The following is a 16424-nucleotide window of genomic DNA, read 5'->3' on the forward strand; positions in this document are numbered from 1 at the left end:
GGTGTAACAGGTAAAAGTGCTAAAAAATCAACTAGAGAAATTGAGAAAAGGGACACTGAATCTGTATTGATTTAGTTTACACTTAAATCAACAGAGGTGTAAGCTAAATCATCACAAATTTACTTTACACAGAAACACAAAAAACAACTAAATGATTATCTGTTTTTTTTATTATTTGTAAAGTTCAGTATAAGGAATACGTCCCTACATCTATGAGATGTTACAGGTGTCAGGAATTTGGACATATAGGAAAAGATTGCAGAGGGATAAGGAGGTGTGATGGTGATCATGACTATGGTGATAGTGTAGGTGTAAGTGTAGAGAGGGAGTACAGAACTGGAGGAAATCATAGAGTGGCCTATTGGGGATGTGAAATTATGAAAAGAGAGATTGATGTGCAGCAGATAAAACTAAGGATAAAGTATGCAGAAGCAGTGAGGCGGGAGAATCAGGAACTTAGAGAAACAGGGAAGAAACAAAAAGAGCAAGTATAAGCTGAAGGAAAGTTTGCATGGGAGGAGAAAAAAAGAATTGCTATCTTTAATGCTGGAACCATTAATGCTACTTCTGGTGTTAAATCCAAAACTGAGAGGATAATTAATAATGATTAATAATTAAAGCAGCCTTACATCCTCTTGATGTGGTAAGATTTAAGTGGGAAAAAGTAAGACATTAACTTAGTGTGCAGGCAAGGCAGGAACCAGTGGCGCAAAAGGTGGCTATGCAGTGTATGCAACGCATAGGGGCGCTGCACTAGAGGGGGCGCAAAAACGATGTGGGGATTTTTTTTATATATGTAGTCAGCAATTTATGTACTTAACAGCTATTTGTGTATGAAATGATCAATAACAGAGGAACAGCACTGATTAGGCGCCCCTCCCCTCCTGCCAGCCGCTCTCCTGTCCCATACAGGCAGCTTGGGCAGCGTCCCTTCGAGAACGTGCTGAGGCGCGTTTTTTTTTTTTTTTTTTTTTTTTTTATTTGAATTGTAGTAATGCCTCTACAACAGGGAGCTAAAGATGGGGCGCAGAAAAAACTCCGAGGCACAAAACAGAAAACGGAAGAGGGGGAGGGATAAAGATGTTGGAGAGACGAAGAAAAGTTTTTCAAAGTGGTTGAAAGACAGAAGGTAAGAAATGTCAGTGTATCAACAAGAGAGTTGTAAATATTCAGTTTAGCTGAAGCTAGAATGATGATGTTCGCATCCACCTCAAAAATATGTAGTTGCGCCCCTGGCAGGAACCATGCACTGAGTGATATTAGTAAGTTTTTTTGGTGTTGCAGCTTCAATTAGGACCAAGGAGGAAGTATGGAAGTATGATTAGAAGAAGCACCAAGAGCTGTCTGACTCTTCAACATCATTGAAAAACATTTTACCCTGTTATCTCTGCAGGCCTCCTGTCTGACTACAGGCTGCTCTCTGAATTTCTGCACATTTAAGATAAGATTCTTATCTTAAAGAAACTTAAGATAAGTTTCTTATCTTAAGAAAAGAGAAGTTTATCTCTTCAACATTTGTGTCCTCTAAAACTCGCATGTGGTAGGTAGTGTTGTTTACTTATAATTCCAATGCCTCTATTTTGAAATCCACAGGAAATGCATTGTACTATTAAATTTAAAGTTATTTTATTTCGAAAGCAAAACCGGAAGTAATTTCGACCGTGCTGGATGGAGGAGCTCGTGAGGTACTCACCAGCACTACTACAAACTGTTGGAGCATCTTGCCTGAAGACAAATAAATGAAAATCCCAACATCAGAATAATTTACTTTCTGAACTCTGGTCGTTATATTGTGGATAAAATGCGGAGTGACTGGCCGCTTCCTGCTACGCGGTCCGGGTACCAGCGTAGCTGCTAAACGGAGCTTAGGTCGGGTCAGGTGGCAGAACACATGTCACCGTTATCGCTGTTTGGTTCCAGTTTCGGATAGTCGGATCTCTATTTCTCTAAACGTTGTTAAAGTCTAAATGATGGGCCGCCGTCGATAGGAATAACTAGAGCTGGTTACTAGACCTGCGAATGCGGAGAAATGATCATTTCGCTCGGAAGAAACGGGTTAATCGGACTCGCTGTCGGAGCTACAGCCAGTTTGGGGTTGATTGGGATTCTAATTTACAGAGAGCGGAGCAGGAGAAGGTCCCAAAGGCTGGAATCAAGAGGCCAGCCAGCAGCCAGGCTGCCTGACCAGGCGGATGGAGCGGCGCTTTTCCAGGAGCCTCTGGATGCTCAGGGTAGGTTAGCTTCACACTGCCCCCTGCTGTTCAGATGCTGACATGTCTGCTTCTAAACTCCTTGAGTTCAGGGGCTTGTTCTTGATAAAGACATTTCTGTATGATTATATTGACAACTAGAATAAATATTTCAAGAGATATTTTGTCCTAAATTGCTGGTGATCAATTATTCCGACACAAGTTATTATTTTGTCATTTCCAAATGTATTATGAAACAAATACATTTTCTTGTCTGGAGGATATTCATGATCTATTATCTCCCCAATGATCTATCAAACAATTATTTTTTGCAGGAAATTAATTAAAGTTTTTATTAAAGTATTTTTTCAGTTTGTATTTTTTAAATATATTTATTTAAATCAGCCTTTTCATGTAAGTAGCAGAAATGGATGAGTAGCATGGGATTTCCTTCATTGTTTTTCTACTCATGCCTTCACAGCATTGTGTTAGAAGTGAATATTGAGGTAATTGTTCATGTCGCTGCAACATTAACAGGAGTTAGTTTGAGCAATTAAAAAATTACGGATGCACCGATAAATCAGCCATGATTTGTTTCATTTTGAGTGATGGACGATTGGCAGATGTCTTCCATGTGAAACCGATCTCACTTATAATTGCAAACGTCTGAAACTCATTTGCAGGTGCTGAGTTGAAAATTAGCCACTGTCCCCTTTAGCTCTGACTTTTCAGACAAAAATAAATAAATCACTATCAGCCAGAATTGACAAGTCAGGCTGTTCAAAGGTTGGTGATTGACCAGAGAACTCTTATCAGTGCGGCCCTATTAAAAATGCTAGAGGCATTAGTAAAATGTCTGAAGCGCAGAGGATGTGTGTGTCCGTCCCCAGAGATGGAGGCCCAGCAGCAGGCCGTGGCAGCGATGGAGGCTGTGGTGCAGGGTCTGTCCCCAGAGCAGCAGCTGGAGCTCCGGATCCAGCTGGACCAGGTGCTGAGCTGCGTGGCCTCGCTGCGCTCTGAGGTGGCCGAGCTCCGGGGGGGTCTGCAAGACATCGCCCTGCAGATCATCCAGGATGTCAAGTGAGTGGACTCACCAACCGCCCTGTTCTGTTTGGCAGTGTGACCCACTTCCTTCAGCTGGGATCTGATCCACGCTTAGCACTTGCTCTGCTGTGTGTCCTGTACTCCAGAGTGAAACTGGGCTTCTCTGGCTGCTGTTTTCTCTCTCACACCTTTAGAAAGGGAGTGGAGGACAGTCAAAGGGTCCGTCGTCGTCGCCATGTCAACAGAGAGCGGACCGACTCAACCAGCTCCAGTTCTATCTACTTTACTGCCAGCCAGGATGTCGGCAACACCAACGAGGAGACCAGTGAAGGAGGGTATGTCGTCCCCTCTCACCAGGCTGTCAGCAGGGGGCTTCTCTGAGATGAACATATATATATATATATATATATATATATCTATATATATATATATAGTGTGTGTGTGTCTGAGTGTTGCAAGCTTCTTCAGTCTATTTTAAAATAGCTCAGTACTGTAACTAGTAATGACATCATTCCCCCCTGTTGAGGTGCACCAATAAATCGAACCAGACCATAAGCATCTAAATGAGTAAAGAATGAATAAATAAAGAACATATTCAGTATTAATATCAACCTTTTCACAGAGATATTTGTTGCATCCTGTCTTGAACGTAGCTTTAAAGTCGTGTCCTCTGAGAATCCTGTGTAGGGGCCGTGCAGCATGAAGTGCTTGTTTTGGGCTTCAGGTACTCCACGGCCTACGCTGAGTCTGAGTACACAGAACCCGATGAAGATGAACCAGAACCGGAGCCAGAGTCTGAGGAAGATGAGGAGGAAAGAAGCTGTGCCACGGTCCTCACCCTCCGCCAAGAAGACTCCCAAGAGGAAGAGGAGAGGAAAGTTGAGGAGGAGGAGGAGGAAGAGGAGGGAAGGCTGTGGATGGAGGCAGAAGTTCCTCATGGAGAGCTGGCTCTGCTTTTGGCTCAGAGTGACATCCTTCACACTGGAGACGCTACTTTAAAAGCAGACGGCTTTCAGCTGCTGCTGGACAACAGAGCAGAGGTGAGTTGCTGTCTGTCCACGATGGACAAAATCCGTCCTCAAAGTGGACAGGAGCTTCAACTGACTGAATCTGGTCCTTCAGTGTGTCTGAGATTTTGGGAGATTGACGGATAAATATTTCCCAAAGTTTTGAATCCATTAGGCTGTAAAATGTCAAATAGTTTTCTCTGCTGCTCATGTAAACTAAAAAGTATTTGTATTCGTGATGATGACTGAGGTTCCTAACTGTCTCTTCATCCTGCTGCAGTGCGGAGACAGCAGGGACTTCCTCTGGAGGCTGGCCCGCGCTTACAAGGACATGTACGAGTGTGCCAAGGACAAGCAGGAGAAGTCCAGCTACGCTCAAAAAGGTGGGAGCATTCACATACTGACACACTGACACAGTCACCCCGGCATTCTTGCTCCAGACCAGCTTCAGCACCAGGCTGGTTCTGGCTCTGGTTCAAAGCTCCGGCTGAGTGAATCGTTCCCAGGCCTCTGCAGGCTGAATGTCTGGATGCTGAGCAGGGAACAGTCATTTGGTTGAGGTGTGCTGGAGCAAAGAGGTGTACAAATGTTTTGCCATGAGGTCCAGAATCATTCATTTAGAAGCACTTTGGGGAACCACACTAAATATTTTTTTTTATGCCAAATTAAAACAGCCGTGTTGTGCTTTTTAATTCCATCTGCTCCAGAGTAAATTAAAATAAAAAACTAAAAATGAAAAATCAACAAAAATGTTAGCTTTTTGTGGAAAACGGATCTGCAAATCATTGTAGATACAAAATAAGGTTTTGCATGATTGTGTTATGAGACTGGTCCACAGTTTCTGCGTTTCATGATGTGGGATGTATGATTTGTGTTTGAGCAAAAGCAGCTTGATGTTTGTGTTTCAGTTCACTTCAAAGAAAAGATGAAAGCAGAAATATTGGAATCTATTTTTTACCTCATATGGGTTTTTTTTTAAGTAGAAGATGTTAATTATGTGTAAATCATCTAACCTTACATGATACAACATGTCCATTTGCTTCAATCACCTTAATTTCTGGCCAGATTTACTCCATTCTGGAACTGAGGTCATGGGACCGCATAAAATCCTCCAGAGGGCCACAAATGGCCCCGTACCGCACTGTGAGCACCCCTGATCTAAGTCTGTAGGAATGGAGCTGCCTAGCCCTGAACAGAACCGAACCCTAAGTGACCACAGTTTCACGTTTTTCTGCTTCCAGTCAGGATATGACAGCGTTCTGTGGTGGTGATCAGAAAAACATCCTTTTTAATAAAAAAATAAAAAAAATAATTTTAGTATTTGACATGTGGATCAGTGCTGATTCACATGATGAGTCCAAAGGACCATAGGACCCTGCAGTCCTGCTGCTGCTGTGGGTCCAGTGAAGCAGACAGGCATCAACAGGCTGCAGGACAGCGCCCCCTGCAGACTGGAGCTGGTCCATCCACACAGAGCTGATCTGCTCCATGTGACTAATGAAGCTTGCCTCTGCTTTCTTATTTTTTCAAAACTAATTCCATCAGGTGGGCAGCCGATCAGCTAGAGACAGTGAGACAGTGTTGGACTCATTGGACAGATCATCATCATCATCATCATCATAGAGGCTTTTGTATTAACGGTTGTTGTGTGCAGGTCGGGAGGAGGCGGAGCTGGCTCTGAACTACAGGAGCCTGGATGCTGAGAGTCATAAGTGGTAGGTCATCAGCAGCAGACAGTCGGTGTCCTTCTAGCTCCGGAGTGTTTGCGTCCTTCATGGCTGTCTTGTGGTCGTGTCGTCAGGTTTGCTATGCTGACCAGACTTTCCTCAGAGCATGAGAGCATGCACAGCAAACTGAAGAGCGGCCACATCCTGAAGGTAAAGTAGCCACCCACCCATCTGTTATTAACATACAGATATAAATATGAGTTTACTGATTTGCTAGACAGCAGAATGTTTTATTCCTCTGATTATAAAATTGTTTTGAAAAGTTTCCATTAGTTTTGCATAAAATGATGAGTTTTTGTGAAGCAAAGACAAAGTGTTCCTGGTCTGTTCATGGCTGAGGGAGGGATGATAACAGGATCTTAATGTATTGGAGTTTTCATATTGCACTAACAGTATCCATCATAGTTAATAACCATTTTCTTTACTGGTCGTTTTTTTTTCATTATTACAATGTCCCAGCTGTCTCCTGATGTGTATGCAGACCGCAGACAGTCAGAGTTGTAGATTTATTGTTGGCGATCAGAGTTTAACTGCAGGAAAACCTCGATGTTTCACACACTGCTGCTGCCGACAGCAACTCCTGCTCTCCTCCTGGAGACCATGATCCGCTGGCCGGTTTGTGTTTAACCCCGTCTGTCTCCCAGACAAGCTGGTGACTGAAGTGTTGCCCGACCAGAAGAAAAGTCATGTTTCCTTCTTTTCTTCCTGGAGACTAGAAAACTGTATCAGACGTGATCTGCTCATCACTGTCTATTCTAGATGAAGCCAGTAAAGGAGCCACAGCTGCCATGAACTCTTTATTTTTACTTAACAAAGAAAGCACTCCTGGATCAGTGTCTTTGGGTTTTGGTGTGTGCGTGGGTGTGTGTGTGTGTGTGTGCGTGTGTGTGTGTGCGCTCTGGCCTCTCAAACCCCCAGTCAGTCCTCAGTTCTGGATTGGTTTTCATACAGTGCAGCTGGTTGTTGCAGAGAGACAGAAGAGGAGCTGCTGTTCAACTAATAAATGAAGCCTTTGAGTTTTTTTCTGGACTTTTGCCACACAAGAACCCTTTTCTCAAAACATAATGTTTTTGCCAATACTAAATAGATGTAATTTAATTTAAGCCGTTCTGTGTTGTTTCTCTCCCTGGTCCATCCAGGAGCATCTAGATCGAGCCTTGGCCCTCAGTGATGAAGACCCCGTGTGTTACTACCTGCTGGGCAGATGGTGCTACGAGGTGAGACCCATCACACACTGATGGAAGCCTCCAACCAACCTGTGTGTGTTCTCTGACGTGTGTGTATGGGGGGCTGGGTGGGCTGCAGGTTGCCACATTTGACTGGTTGGAGAAGAAGGCTGCTGCTGCGCTGTACCGGAGCACCCCCACCGCCTCCATTCATGACGCCCTGGAGAACTTCCTGAAGGTTGGAGCTGCTTTTCATTCTGAACTCCAACTATGCAGTAGTGTAGAAACGTCTTGCCATGAGGTCCAGAATTGTTCATTCAGAAGCACTTGGGGGACCACAATAAATATTTTTTTTATACAAATTTAGGAGAGCCTTGTTGCACCTTCTAATTCTATGTGCTCCAAATAAAATTAAAATGATAAATTGATTAGCTTTTTGTGGAAAACGTTCGAGCTGAGCAGCCCAGTCTTACAATTTAAATGCTTGCATTTAAAATGTAATCAATATGACAAATTTAGACTGTTAATCAACACATCTAATGGTCAGTGTCTGTTTGAACACATGGGACACATAGTGCTGTTAAATATGTATCTATGAACATGTTAATCTTGTGTTTTTTAACTAGTAAAAGTTGGAGAAATATAGTATTATTGGCCTGTGTAGCTAACAGAAGTTTGAAACCACAGCAATTAGCTGCTTTTCTGTTTTTACTTCTTTCGGTTTTTAGGACATCCAGAGGAAAACTAATAGAAAAAAATCATACAAATGAAAATTCCACTGACGTGTCACATCCTTTCAGAGCCAGGGAGGGATTTTCTCTGAGCCAAGTTTTTTAGATATTCTTTATTTTTCTTTTAAAGCAACAAGAATTATCCCGAATAACAATAAATTAGTTTGGTTTATTTCCCTGGGTGAGCAGTAAGAAACAAGGTAGAGATAGCTATCACAGTTGTATATTTTGAACAAATATCAATAATGTTTTATGGTTAACTGTGGTAAGGATTATAATCCTAGTTTACTATAAATCCCTGAAGATCCTTCTACATTTGACTCTAGTCACTTTAGTGGGATTAAACCAGACCTCTGATATCAGTTACCTGAAATACTTTGACATACATGCTAACAATTAGTTGCCATTTTGACTGTTTCCTGATTTGCAACTGCATCTGTCTGGTTAAATTGAATAAGTCAGTTCACTGGAAACATGGAACAAATGAAAGTCACATTCTGACGTTTAGCTCCGCCAGTAACAGAGAAGTGTTTATTTCTCTCTAACTGGTGACCTTCATGTGTTGTCCTGGTGACCTTCATGTGTTGTCCTGGTGACCTTCATGTGTTGTCCTGGTGACCTTCATGTGTTGTCCTGGTGACCTTCATGTGTTGTCCTGCAGGCAGAGGAGCTCAGGCCGGGATTCTCCAGGAACGTCAGGCTTTACATCGCCAAGGTAACTGGAAATTCCCTGAAACTCAACAGCTTAGATCAAATCCCAATACAGTAGTATATACAGATGCCTTTATGAAGACATTAGAGAACTGTAATGCTGCTGTTTTGCTTAGTGTCACAAGGATCTGGGGAACATCTCTGAGGCCACAAACTGGACCAGGCTGGCACTGAAGATGCCCACAGACAATGTAAGATCCTTCTGCATGTGAACACATGCACATTTCTGTCTGCAGTTCTAAATGTTTGCAGATGCAAACTAATTATATACATTTAGAATCTTGTCTCATTAGAACATATCTATATTCCCATGCCTCTTGGCCAGGTCTCCTTAACAGATTTCATCTCAAAAGACATCCTAGTATAAGAATGGTTAAATAAAATGTGTTTTTTTTTTAAGTGATACTGAAATGTAAACCATAACTTTCATCTCATGTCTTCAGGATGAAGAAGCATATGAAATGGAGGCTCAGCTTCAGCTTTTAACCGACAAACAAAACTGACAGTTTGGGATGTTTTCCTTCACTAATAGATGTCTCTCAAACTATCCATTTTATTATTTTATGACATGTGGTTACTTTTCTAGTAACTGTTTTTTTTTTTTAATTGCTTGGATTGTATTTATTGATTCCACATCTGTGCTTTGCATCTATTGATTTTACCTTTATTGCAAACTTTTCAGCCCTTTGGGGGTTTTTCTCCAACTGTCAGTCTAAGAAGCAGCAGGCTTACCTGACTACTACACCCATTGAAGCTGCTGCAGCATGTTTGCCTCCAATGACCACTGGCCCAGTAACAGATGAGCTGATCTCAGAGCAGCAGCAGGTTTCTTGGTCTTTGAGTGTTTAAAGCCTCAAGTGTTGCAGCAGCTGCCAGAAAAGTCTTACTTGTCTTATTTTTACAGTGACATCATTGCACTTATATTTTTTGGTTGGCATTCAATGAAAAAAATGGTCGTCGTTTCCTGTAAATCTGAATCAATATTAAATTTTAATGAAATGAAACTGCTTGGTTCTGAATTAGTTACCAGTTTATTAAAGGATCCCTTAACACACTGCTCAAATAATTCAGAAATTTAGTTCTGAAGGGAATATGGACAGAACAGCTTAAGGACAAAAACATTTTAAATAAAATTTCTAAACTTAGACACACAAGCCTCAGCAAAATCTCTAGACAAATATTGTCCATTGAAGTCATTTGTTCAGGTTTCCCAGGTTATATTGTCAGTACTCTATGAAGGACTTGTTACTGATACTCATCATGTAACTGAGGAATGTTTAGATCTAATATGACCTGATGTCCAGGTAGGAGACATTTACTGACTGTGATGAACAGTCAACCAACCATGAGAACACTTTACTCTAGCTCTTCCTGAGCTCACTACAGCCCCCTGCTGGCCAAGGGAGGCTCAGTCCTTGGCATCTCCAACGCCATCTGCATTGATTGCAAACATTGCTTCAGCCTCCGGCAGGCAGGGGGAGTCGTAGATTTTACAGATCCTGGTTTCTCCTCGGCCTTTCCTCAGGTACAGCCTGGACAGAGGAAAAATGGTTGGAGGTGCGGCTGAGGAGTAAACAATCTTATTTAGAGTCAAACACACCTTGTGGTGGAAGCATGAGCCAAAATGTTGCCACCAATTGGTTTCTTGGGATCTGCTGAAAACATGGCTGCCCCATCGACCTGCGCCACCACTTGGTTGGTTATTACCACGGCAACCCCAAACTAGAGGGGGGAGGGAAAAAGACATAAGTCTCACTTGTTTGTGTTACAACAGCTAGGAATCCTGGCTGATCTGCAAAGACATGATCAACCAACATGTCCACTACATCAGAACAAGGGGTTTGGGTCACAGAGCTGTGCTGCGTACCTCATCTGCTAACCGGAGCAGCATGCGGAGGAACCGCCCCAGATGCCCCTGCCTGGCCGACAGCTCCCCTCTGCCTGAATAGTCTGTCCTGTACAACGCGGTGGCGCTGTCCACGATAAGCAGGGCATACCTGGAGAAAATACCAGTTACACTGAGAAGTTCAACTGAAATGCTTTATGAGCGTCTGATGTCACTGGAGCCAAAATATGTCCATCTTAATGTATAAAGAAATTCCTGCAGACTTTTGCAATGGATCATAGTTCAGATGTAACTGAGACCACTGCTGACCTGGACTCAGCCATCATGGCAGAGGCTTGATAAAGCAGCTGAGTCTGGTGGTCTGTGTTGAAGGCTCGAGCGTAGGCCACATTGTCCAACACGTCGCTGCCCACTAGCCCATACCTAACCCCAGCAAATAAAAGACAAGCAGGAAGGGTTCAAACACTTTGGCATGTTTAAGTACATTAAACAAAAAGATAAGTATAAATGTGTTTACCTTTCAGCTACAGCCAGCAGTCTCTCAGGTCTGAAGGTTCCTTCTGTGTCGATGTACATTGCTTTTCCTTCTCCACCTCCCTGATCAATAGGCAGCTATGGACAGAGGAAAACCAGCTCCTGTGAACACACCTCTTCACACACCTCCATGTTCAGCTCCTGGTCAAACAGGATGCTACCTGACAGGTAACGGCCAGCGTGTGGCACAGCTGGGTCTTTCCGGTCCGAAACTCTCCAAACATCTCTGTGATGGAACCCGTCTCGATCCCACCTGCACAGGAACAGAGACTCAGCAAGGTCAGCCTCCCTCCCAATGGTGTAGAAGTCACTGCTGAGAGGCAGTCACTGGGCCACACCCTGCAGTAATTTATCCAGTTCCTTGGAGCCTGTGGAGATCTGGATGATCTCTGCTCTCCTTTGATGGAACTCAGTAGCGGTAGTGAAGCCCATCGGCACCAGCTTGGCTGCTTCTGCCTGCCAGGGATAGAACCAAGTACACCAGTGAGAGAGAAAGTAAAGAAAGTAGCATAAGTGCAGAAAATACCAATGATTAATTCACAATTTTCTTTACTTAACCATTAATTCTCTGATGACTAGAGTACATTGTTAAGTAATGCTGTTAAACTTAATACATGGAAAACGCTCAGTGCAGCTGTGCATTATTAGCATCTCAGTGAGGAACTATTTCACAACCACAAGTCCATTCATTTCATTTCACTGGAGTGGACAGAATGAAGCAGTCAGAGTTCTTTTAATGCATGCAATGGAAAACATAGAAGATTTGAGCTTATAAATGAACCAAGCTAAATAAAAGTACAGTTTTAGCTTGTGTAAATGGAAGGATAGACATTTCCTACTAAAACTTTGTCTGCTTTGGCTTCACTGATGCCCTTAATGTTGAGCAGCTCTTTCTTGGGTGCATAGGCCACTGCTTCTATGGTGTGGAACCCTGCATCCTCCAGCTTCTTGATGTCGCTGGCACTAATCCCACAATGCTGCAGGCAAAAAGACAACATCAGCATCCAGCAGGGGGCAGGCCCACCAGTACTGAAATACAAATGATTTATTTACAGACAACACTTTAGACACATTTGTAGAATGTCTTCTGTTGACATTTACTTGACCTTCCTTTTATTTGTGAATACCATGGTGTTACCCATCACATTGCAGAAGACTTGCTTAGACAACTGTATTTTATGTAATTTAATGTCATATCAAATCTTAAGTTAAGACAATTTTATATGTATGGCATATTTCAGCAATCAAGCCGTTCAAAGTGACTTACATGACAGATCATTTAATAACTTTTAATACAAACACAAACTAAGCTCTAAACTTCGGCTGAACCATATGGCTGATAACTTATCACAATATAAGCGTTTCATATCAGTAGATATTAATAATTATTGATTAGCTTGTTTTAAATATGTGAAATGCATGGTCTTTCCTGTTTTATCCAATTTTATCTCCACCTCATTTATTTTTAAGCGGTTATGAGACATGAGAAACCTGAAGGTTACTCAACAGGTTGTTGCTAGGTAACCAAAGAGAGAGTTAGTTGATGCCACACCAACCTTGCTTAGTTCGATGTGAGAGGTTGAGCAACGAAAGTCTACATCTCCCAGAATACTGTGCGGCTCCTTATCGGAGTGGAGTCAATATTATATATATATATATATATATATATATATATATTACTGTCCAGCCCTAGTGTTAACTAAACCAGCACAGAAAGCAGTCGGGAGACTTTACCTCCAGTCTGGAGAGAGGCTGTGGGCCGTAGTTCTCCTCTTCCTCCGTCTCTACCTCCACTCTCGTCTCTCCTCTCATCGCCATGATAACACCTGGCCGACAGGGGGCGCAGACAAGTGACTGTCAGTTTTGTAGCATAAGACAGAGACTCCTTCGGTTTTTTGTGATTTCAGATAGTAAAAACATCCGGCTTATCTTTACTAAAGAACTTGATTACTTGCCGGTGTTCTGTCAGATCAGAATACGTTGTGACTGTTAAATATCATAGAATTGCTATTGTTCTTTTCACTGTGTACGCTACACAGTAAAAACACTACAATACTACTATAAGTAGGGTTGAGTCGCAATTTAGAGCATATTAACAAGATGATAGTTCCTGTTTAACTGTACCGCCACAACTTGTACTGTTCTGAGGCGTATTTATTCCGCCACGCCGGAATTATTTTAATAGTTATGCAATTGTTTAGCCTAGCATTAGCACAAACCAGGTGACTTCGATACCTGATTATTTCCTCTCCTTAAAGCTGCTGCCAGCCCCGCAGAGTGGACTGACAGCTTAGGTTCGGGCTAGTTCCTAAACCTCCTTAGCAACAGTCGGTGCTGAGCTAAAAGGAAGCTTCCATAGAAAGTACCTGCAACGTTTTCTGCCTGATGTCGGCAAATTTCCTCAAAGCTCCCGCGCTCAAAACACGATTAAAACGTAATGACGTTTTACTTCAACGTCTGTAACGTCAACAGGAACATACGGAAGCGACCTTTCAGAGTAAAAGTGAAAATAAAATTCAGAGTAAGAGCTTTTAGACTCAAAAATTGTACTCTCTGGAGACTTCAATATTAAATCACTTAAGATTTAACTTCAGACTATCACATGTTAAGTTTTACAGTCAAGTCATGCAGTGCTTTGCTTGTCATTTTTATTTCTTGCCAGTAGTGAACCGTGATATTGCTGTTAATGCACAAAAATGTGGATGATGTAAAGAAGGATGTAAGCAATGCTCTGTCTGTGCTCGATGGTGAGCAAGAGTGTCCCTTGAAAAGACCTGAGCGGTCTGTGGTAGACTCAGTTAGTGTGGATTGGACGGCCGGAAGAGGGCAGTACAACCTTTTGTTGTAGATCTGATGATGAGTTGTGAGTAGTAGAACAGACTGATTTTCCTCAAAGAACGTTTCAACAAAATCTCTGGCATGAGACACACTCAGATACTGCTAACTGAGTTACTTCTTCTGAACCTTGCTTAAATGTGTAGCCTTTTGTAAAACATGCTATAGTACTGGTGTATGTTGCGATGTTTTTGTTTTAATTGTCCCAAATACTAGTACTTCAATAATTTCTATTAAATTGTCGTATGAGTTTTACAACTTTTTGGAATGAAATTCAAAACCTTTTCTTTGCAAAGTCCTTTTATGCTTAAAGCAAGTCATTTTCTGTTTTTTATTATTATTATTATTTATTTTTTGGCTCTGGGTTTATTCATGCTGTATAGGGTATTTTACTGTAGATTCAACAGTTAAATACTACATATCACTAGCAAGTTGTAGGTCAACTTGCTAGTGATACCCTATAAGCTATCATTTCAGCTAGCTGTAGCTTTGTAGCTCATTTTACCTTAAAAGTTTCTGCATAGGTTTGAAAGCAGTATTCTGCAGCGATTTCTAATAGTCTTTGGATGGGATTTTTGAATTGACTGAAAATGTTCACTCCTCTTAAACAGGTTTTCTATATGCCTTTTTCCAATTTCTTGCATTTCTGCAAGTTTTTTGCAATTGACTTTAAATTCTTCTGCACTTTTCACCAAACACCTCCAGCTTATAGTATTCACTTTCCACAGGAAATGCAATTTTTTCTAGTTACAATTGTAATATCTTGTATGTGAGCAATTTAGCAACATTACGTGAGCCTTCATTGACTTTTATACATTGCAAGAGCTCACTTGTCAATTAAGCAGCATTAATGCAGTTCCAATTTAGCTGAAATACGTAGTTCATCCATGTGTACATTTCATTTCATATCCTCCAAAATCAGCATAGCCATGCAAAGAGTGGCAAGGGGTCAGTGGTGTATGACTCCTGAGCTGTGTGATGTTGCAGCAGTATACGTCTGCAATGCCCCTGGCATCTTTATATGACAAGTTCAATTTACTGCAAATGCTGGTGTGTGAGCACACAAGCAGAAAAATTTAATTTCCCTTAATTTATTATGACATAAGTCATTGGTCAGGCTTTCTTTTTATAGCTTTATAGGGTAATCCAGACAGAGGTTTGGAGCTGGGTTGTAATAGTGTATGAAAAAATTACAGTGTGTTGCTCGCAACTAACAATGATTACATCATTTTGTAATATGTGGTCTTTTTTTGACAAATCTTGTATTACAAAAAATGTTAACAAAATGTGTAAAAAGGTATCTGAGTGTCACTTTCAGCCAAAAGTCATTCTATGTCCTCTGAGATGGAGGGACCCATTGCATTGAGTCAACATCTTTCGAAGTTCCTATTTTTAATTAAACTGTGTTAACTTTTTATACATAGCATTTATCTGGGACACTTGTGAAGCTAAACCTACGCTCTGTATCATGAGGTAGGAAGGGAACAAGTAAGCATAATTCTGCTGAACAAGCAGGACAGTTTGATAAACAAAACAAATCTCCCAAACATTTTACATCAGATATGAATTGTTTTATATTGTCTCACAGAAACCTGGCTGCAGCAGGATGGTGATATTGGTACAAATGAGTCAACTCCTAATTATTCTAATTTTCATGTTTATGCAAATGCTGGGTGAGGAAGAGTAGCAAACGTACTTCATCTTCCAGTCAGCTTAATGAATTAATAGTGACACTTCTTTTCAATACCTCACCTAGCTTTCCTTTGCGAAGTATTAAAACCACATCTGTTTGTTGTTTTGCACTGTCCACCAGGACCTTACACTCAGTTTTTATACCTGTTCTCAGATTTCTCATCTGATTTAGTGTTAGAGTGATGACATTGTTATAGTGGGGTATTTTTCTTGATTCTGAAAGTAATGGCCCAAATGTAACCTTTAACATTCTGTTGGTTTTGCTCCAAATATCATCAGACCTACACACTCATGACATCAAACTCAGGACCTCATGTTGACATGTGGCATCAAGTCTGGACAAATAACCATACTTCCCATAACTCTCTACATCCTATTAAACATCTGCAGAAGGAGCTGAAACATTCCGTCCACAGATGGCACCATTCAAACTTGAGGCAAATGGAACAGTTTGTGGATGAGGAGTGGACCAGCATACCTGGCCTGCCCATGAAACAGGTGCTGAAGTCTCATGACAGTGTAGTGGAAAATTATTATAAAGTAATATCTGCTAGTTATATTGCTATATGTTTATTCTAAATTTGTGTATATTACCACTGGATAAAGCTATTTGGGTTACATGTATAAGGTTGGGAGTTGTTTTCCTACAGCTGCATGATAACCAGACTATCTGTCCCTTGTTTTGGATCCCATATCCTTGGTATAAAACTCATGTGTTGTCTCTGCTTGGCAGAGCTTTTCACCCAGAACTGCTTCACTATTGATCCTATCCTCCAAGCTCTCCGTGTTGTGCACAGTTCATGAATAAACCTGATTGAGTGATTTCACCAGACAGTGCTTGGTAATAATTTCTTCCACAACAGCAGTTACAGAAATTGTCTGATTGCAGTGATCACATCGACAAGTTTTGCAACAAAATATAAAGTTGCATATATCATCATT

The 16424-nt window shown here is 41.5% G+C and overlaps 2 protein-coding genes and 1 long non-coding RNA gene across 4 annotated transcripts; 1 reads left to right on the forward strand and 2 right to left on the reverse strand.

Moving 5' to 3' along the window:
• The first annotated feature begins 1629 nt into the window (after positions 1-1629).
• Positions 1630-9579, forward strand: rmdn3 (regulator of microtubule dynamics 3). Its single transcript, XM_028039960.1, has 12 exons — positions 1630-2231; positions 3080-3269; positions 3428-3568; positions 3958-4273; positions 4521-4623; positions 5895-5955; positions 6042-6117; positions 7107-7184; positions 7273-7371; positions 8526-8579; positions 8692-8766; positions 9019-9579. The coding sequence occupies exons 1-12, from the start codon at positions 2030-2032 to the stop codon at positions 9076-9078; spliced, it is 1455 nt and encodes a 484-aa protein (XP_027895761.1). The 5' UTR covers positions 1630-2029; the 3' UTR covers positions 9079-9579.
• Positions 7958-8590, reverse strand: LOC114158466 (uncharacterized). The gene is made up of 2 exons (XR_003598409.1): positions 8506-8590; positions 7958-8439 (listed from the first exon to the last, which is right to left on the reverse strand). It is a non-coding gene; the product is annotated as an uncharacterized LOC114158466 (long non-coding RNA).
• An 8-nt stretch (positions 9580-9587) lies between the features above and the next one.
• On the reverse strand, positions 9588-13458 carry LOC114158462 (DNA repair protein RAD51 homolog A). Of its 2 annotated transcripts, none has more exons than XM_028039962.1 (10): positions 13322-13458; positions 12690-12781; positions 11795-11932; positions 11294-11411; positions 11117-11208; positions 10939-11033; positions 10731-10844; positions 10443-10572; positions 10176-10297; positions 9588-10107 (listed from the first exon to the last, which is right to left on the reverse strand). In XM_028039962.1, the coding sequence occupies exons 2-10, from the start codon at positions 12771-12773 to the stop codon at positions 9984-9986; spliced, it is 1017 nt and encodes a 338-aa protein (XP_027895763.1). In that variant the 5' UTR covers positions 12774-12781; positions 13322-13458; the 3' UTR covers positions 9588-9983. The 2 variants fall into 2 exon arrangements, with proteins under 2 accessions (XP_027895763.1, XP_027895764.1); XM_028039963.1 differs by having other exon boundaries at positions 13191-13324.
• Positions 13459-16424: the final 2966 nt, after the last annotated feature.

This window comes from Xiphophorus couchianus, chromosome 15 (genome assembly GCF_001444195.1).
Source record: "Xiphophorus couchianus chromosome 15, X_couchianus-1.0, whole genome shotgun sequence".
NCBI lineage: Eukaryota > Metazoa > Chordata > Actinopteri > Cyprinodontiformes > Poeciliidae > Xiphophorus > Xiphophorus couchianus.

What these genes read in the sequence shown, in the direction of transcription:
- LOC114158462 (XM_028039962.1), bottom strand. Translation starts at nt 12,773, where the DNA reads ATGGCGATGAGAGGAGAGACGAGAGTGGAGGTAGAGACGGAGGAAGAG. An exon ending in AGCCTCTCTCCAGACTGGAG is followed by an intron (nt 11,933 to 12,689) that starts GTAAAGTCTCCC and finishes TTTTGCCTGCAG; the next exon opens with CATTGTGGGATTAGTGCCAG. An exon ending in GCTCATGCTTCCACCACAAG is followed by an intron (nt 10,108 to 10,175) that starts GTGTGTTTGACT and finishes TCCTCTGTCCAG; the next exon opens with GCTGTACCTGAGGAAAGGCC.
- rmdn3 (XM_028039960.1), top strand. Translation starts at nt 2,030, where the DNA reads ATGATCATTTCGCTCGGAAGAAACGGGTTAATCGGACTCGCTGTCGGA. An exon ending in GGAGCCTCTGGATGCTCAGG is followed by an intron (nt 2,232 to 3,079) that starts GTAGGTTAGCTT and finishes GTCCGTCCCCAG; the next exon opens with AGATGGAGGCCCAGCAGCAG. An exon ending in CCCTGGAGAACTTCCTGAAG is followed by an intron (nt 7,372 to 8,525) that starts GTTGGAGCTGCT and finishes GTTGTCCTGCAG; the next exon opens with GCAGAGGAGCTCAGGCCGGG.